This window comes from Montipora foliosa, chromosome 8, assembly GCF_036669935.1.
Source record: "Montipora foliosa isolate CH-2021 chromosome 8, ASM3666993v2, whole genome shotgun sequence".
NCBI lineage: Eukaryota > Metazoa > Cnidaria > Anthozoa > Scleractinia > Acroporidae > Montipora > Montipora foliosa.
Window position 1 is genome coordinate 50,696,896 of NC_090876.1, and position 5,000 is coordinate 50,701,895.

Sequence of the window (5,000 nt, forward strand, 5' to 3'; positions counted from 1 at the left end):
TGGACTACTTTTCTCCATGTCAATGGGACCTTATGCTCACACTGCAACCACGTTGACAATCAGGTTTGGAGAATTATGAACGCAACTAACGAAATCACATTCTTGAATTAAAGTTACACCCTTTAATCGCATTCATCTTACTTCAAACAAGAGCAGCATCAAACTGTCTGAATAGTGATGCATCCTAAGCCTATTACTTTGTCATGATGAACGATTTTCTGACGTCAATGTAAGGCTGAGGGTGTAGAACTGTTTTTTTTAAGCAAGCATTGCCTTACAATGTGTTTGTTGAAAAAAGCCATGAAAAAGACTGATAGGTCTATTTTAGGTGCAATTATTGTGTTCACTGGGGATTTAAATATCACTTTGTTTGAATCTGCGCGTTGTTATTAGCGGGGTTTTTAATTTGGTTTTTTGCTAAGACTCGTTGGAGGCCGTTAAAACGACATCATGCAGTTACGTATCAAACTGATGCATACCTTGAACGCCTGCATCGTGATAATCTGTGCCACCCACACGAGGTTGTGTAGTAAGTTGTAGTCTGATAATAGGTGGTGGTGTAATAGTACTGGGTTCCTAAACGACAGTCATCTGTAAGAAATCAGTCAAAATTAGCATATAATAATTAATCAAAAGCTATACCGTCTGCTCTTCAGGAGCACAACAGAGAGCCACAGGAAGTGAAGAAAATAAAAGCAGGATCATGTCATGCATCAGTCGGAATCTTTATTAAGCTATATTCGTAATCCACAAAGCGTGGGTGGTCTGTCACCGTGGATGGTGAACACGAAGGCTGAGAACGGCTAACGTCACATACAATCGACAAATTTTCAGCCAATCAAGGAAAAAAGCAAATCGAATTTTGACTTGGTCCAACTCGATTCCCCTCGCTTAAAAAGCCTGCTGCATGTGTTTCGTACTTTTTGTATTTTTTTCCCTCCATTTCAAGTTAACGCACAATATATTAATTAAAATTCATTGCTAAAGAAAAAGAAACGGAGAAGGCAGTGAGAAGGGCATAATATAGTAAGCTAATTATATGCCCTTAAATAAATTACATTTTTCTTAAGTCTGTGAGCATTGAGGCCTCATTGCTTGAAGTTATGATTTGGCTTGGTGGGTGAGTAGTGGTCATACGAGTTGAAATAAGAGACTTACGGTTGCAGTAGTGTCCAGATTTGTAATAACATCGGTTGCAATCGCAACGATACGAGCCTTGTGTGTTGACGCAGCGTGAATTGGACGGACAGCTGTAACTTCCCGTGGAGCATTCGTTGATATCAACACACTGGTAATCGGAAACTTTCCTCCATCCTGCTTTGCAAACACAGTAATAACTTCCAGGAGTATTAACACATCTGGCCGACGGACTGGGGCATCTGCAAGTGTAGACGGATTATTAGCAGTTCCTCAGGGGCCCTGTGGATACCAGCTTCGTTGCTAAACGATCTCTCTGTCTGAACGAAGTACTCACGCTGACTAGAACTATGAACAGCATATTATCCTGCGGCCGAGTTGTTTCCGGCGGAGAGTTTACTGATGCTAATCCTGTGGTAAGTGTGATGGGAACCGCGTTATGCAGACCAGTTCAGTGCTATCCCCCTACTTAAGACATCTCGTCCCTCGAACTCTCTTTTCAAGATTCCCGGGCCTTTTTGGGCCAAAAAAGCCTTTCACAAAAAAGAACAAAAGGCCACCTTTTATGAATTTTTCTTTTGAAAAAGAATCTAACCTTGAGAGCAGTGCTCGTACCCAGACCGCTCCATGCTATGGTTAAATTCCAATGTTCTTTTGTATTGTTATCTCCGCTGAGAATTATGAAACAATGAAAACAACTTCAAAAGAACCTGTATCAAAAATTTAACTAGGAAGCCTCGCAATTGTGTCTCAATATTGATATATCGAATGTTAATTATTACTGCAGAAGTACAGCACTAAACTAAATTACGTTTCAGTAAGACCATTGAGTGTCAAGTTTATTTTTGGGAATCGCTTTGGTTTCGCATTGCTATGAATAATTAAGTGATTGATTTAAAATCAGCCAGTCACAGGCGAAGGTTATTTTTCTTTCAGCCTCTTATATTTAGTTTTATTTGTGATATGATAGACATTCTTAGGAAAAGACTTGCTAATGGACTTGCCTTACGCTAAAGGCTAACTAGAGGGAAATCAGGGATAGCCAATAGCAGACTTGCCTGCGGGTATTTTCCCGCGCTTTGCGCCAACTGCATAGCTCTTTTTGTGTTATGACTGGCTAATTTGATTGTCTGGGTCTGTTCACGGTCATTGGCCAAGGTCATTATTTACTATTTGCGATCGCTCAATAGGCCATTTCTGAGTTCACGTCAGCCTCCTCTTCAAAGCGAGTCTAAGTGCAAAGTTTTCTCATGAAAATTAGTTCTCATCCATATGTAAACTAGACCTAATAACCATCACAAAAACTGCCCACTTAGACTCCCTTTGAAGATGAGGCTGACATGAACTGGGAAATGGCTTATTGAAGATCACTGTGCCCCTGACCATCCATTTAGCAAATAACATCAAATAATAGGAAACGTTACTTGTGTGTTCCCTCACTGCACTCGTTGATATCAGCACAGACGGGATGCTCCCCTGGTCCTCTCCAACCGGTGTGACAAGTGCATCTGAAACCTCCAACGTAGTTAGAACAATCTGAGTGTGGATCGCACACATACGGGAACCTGCACTCGTCTGTATCTAGAGACGTAGAACATAGTGTCAGTACACGATTGGGTAGCTACAACACTAAATTTTACAATGACTGCAAAAATTCTCGCGCATTCATTGGCTAATTTTTATTATCAATAAGCGGACAGACACATAAATTTATAATTTATGCGATAATGACACGATATTGCTCACGTCAGATTGAAGTTTCTCGCATTTTTGTCTCACTTTCTTCGCGTGTTTTGACCTAATTTTGACCCCTCTGCCTTTTTGTTATTGTAAAAAACAAATTGATGTCAGTTTTTCGCGTGTCTGTCCTGTTATTGATCATGAATTTTGTCATAACATTGTCAAAGTAGTCTGCAGATCCACTTGGCTATTGCCTAGTGGATCCACAGCTACTTTGATAATGTTATGACACAATTCATGATCAATAACAGGACAGACGCATGAGAAACTGACCTCAATTTGTTAAATATAATCTAACACAAAAGTAGGCTTAAAGGAGACCGATTACATGGGAAGGACTCTACAAATGGAGTTTTTCCGTTCTTAGGACCGAGGTCAGCCAGACCATAAAACAAAAATAAATCAGTGAAAAGTGAAAGAAAATTTTTCATCTATTCCACGTAATGGCATAAAGGCACTTAAGTGAATGTTGAGAAGCGAAGTTGCTTAGCCAGTTTTAACTGCTTTTTGTATCAATATGATGAAGAGAAAGTCTGCAAACTTCTATGGCGGTTTCTAAAACGAAAATTTAAAAAAGTCCTGTTTTTCAAGGAATTCGTTGCACCCTTTCAGGACACAGGAACACAGAAATGTTGAAATCGGACCTACTATCACGAAACTGGAACAGTTTTCATTATACTTGCTCTTACCAGAGTCTTAAGAGCTCACATCATTGTTGAGTTGTCCATAGGATCCACACAAATGCACTCATCCAGTTACAGTTGGTACATCTGCGTTGAGTTGAGATAGGTCCAGTTTACATGCGGCACTGTCTTTTGTAGTAGAAGAAGTGGTGCATTAATTTCCTTATTGTAAGGAATCATTTCCGCTTTCTCTGTGACCTGGTATCGTTTTCATCTTAAAACCAACTACAATGAGGGCACTTATCCAAATCGAGATCGTGATAGAGTCACTGTGTGTCGACGACTTTTTCCAGGAGCCATGCGAAGCATCATCTGTATTTTCTCAGTGTTGACTGCAGTAACACCAACAGACTGAGAATGGTTAATATAGTCCTCGTTACTGAGAGGGAAGAAACCGCAATGTTCTTGAACCTCGAAAAAGGCCTTCCACGTGTTATCTGTCTGTAGCATGTGCTGCGGTATTTGAGTCGAAGGTCAGCACGCTCAACCCGGATCATTTGCACGTTACGTTTTGGGTTCGCGTTGTTTCACAATGCAATGTGATGGGGACTGAGGAAAACAGCCTAACATACCCAAGGTTAGACTGTTCACAGTTCCCTATTCTTCCATTTGACCGTCGGGATTCGCCATCTTTGTTTCTAAAAGCGAGCGCAAACTGGGGAGAGCGATATAACTACCGAGTGGGTAGGGGGAGTGGAGGGGTTACTCTCCCCCACCCACTCGGTAGTTATATCGCTCTCCCCAGTTTGCGCTCACTTTTAAAAACAAAGATGGCGAATCCCGACGATCAAACGGAAAAATAGGGAACTGTGAACAGTCTAACCCAAGGTCGGACAACTCAACTCACAAGTGATAAGAATCTTGTGGTAAATAACTTGTTTCCATGGGAACGTTTTGGCATTCAACACGAAGATATTGAAAGTCTTCACACTTTATTATTCATCAAACTTTGTTTCATTGTTTAGGGTATAATGTGGATACAGGTCTAAGAAAATAGAAAGTTGGACTTTTTAAAACATTTTCTTTCACTACTATAAGAGCAATTATTTCTATTTGTGCTTTGGTTTCTATGAAACCTTTCCATGTGGTTTGCAGTCTTTCTCGATTTAAGTCAAAAGCAATGGCAAAGCTAAATATCATTGTTCTCTGAAATAACGAGGCGACACGACGCAAATGCTGTTGAATTCAGAAGATGTCTTCAGTACCTTTTTTGCAGGTATATTGGTGACATGACGAGCAATCGACGTCATTCCACTTATATCCATTGTTTACACCGAGTGTGTGAACGCAATCCTCTCCATTGAAGTCATTAGGTTGGTTTTGAGCCCAGAAAGTAAATGTGGAAGGAGTTCCATCAACCCACGTAAACAAGCCCTCTGTAGCAATGTCATTCAAACCGATCCATGCTTTGGCTCCATTATGTCGGCGCTGGATGTAGAC

The 5,000-nt window shown here is 40.6% G+C and overlaps 1 protein-coding gene across 1 annotated transcript in view; it reads right to left on the reverse strand.

Annotated features, from left to right (window-relative positions):
- LOC138012627 (uncharacterized) overlaps window positions 1-5,000 on the reverse strand; it is a 20,516-nt gene that overhangs the window by 1,113 nt on the left and 14,403 nt on the right. The window contains exons 13-16 of the mRNA XM_068859450.1: window positions 4,766-5,000; window positions 2,562-2,718; window positions 1,159-1,379; window positions 480-591 (exon numbers count right to left, since the gene is read on the reverse strand). The exon at window positions 4,766-5,000 is cut by the window's right edge and continues 140 nt beyond it. Coding sequence (XP_068715551.1) covers window positions 480-591; window positions 1,159-1,379; window positions 2,562-2,718; window positions 4,766-5,000 — 725 coding nt within the window. The remainder of the gene's footprint in view (window positions 1-479; window positions 592-1,158; window positions 1,380-2,561; window positions 2,719-4,765) is intronic.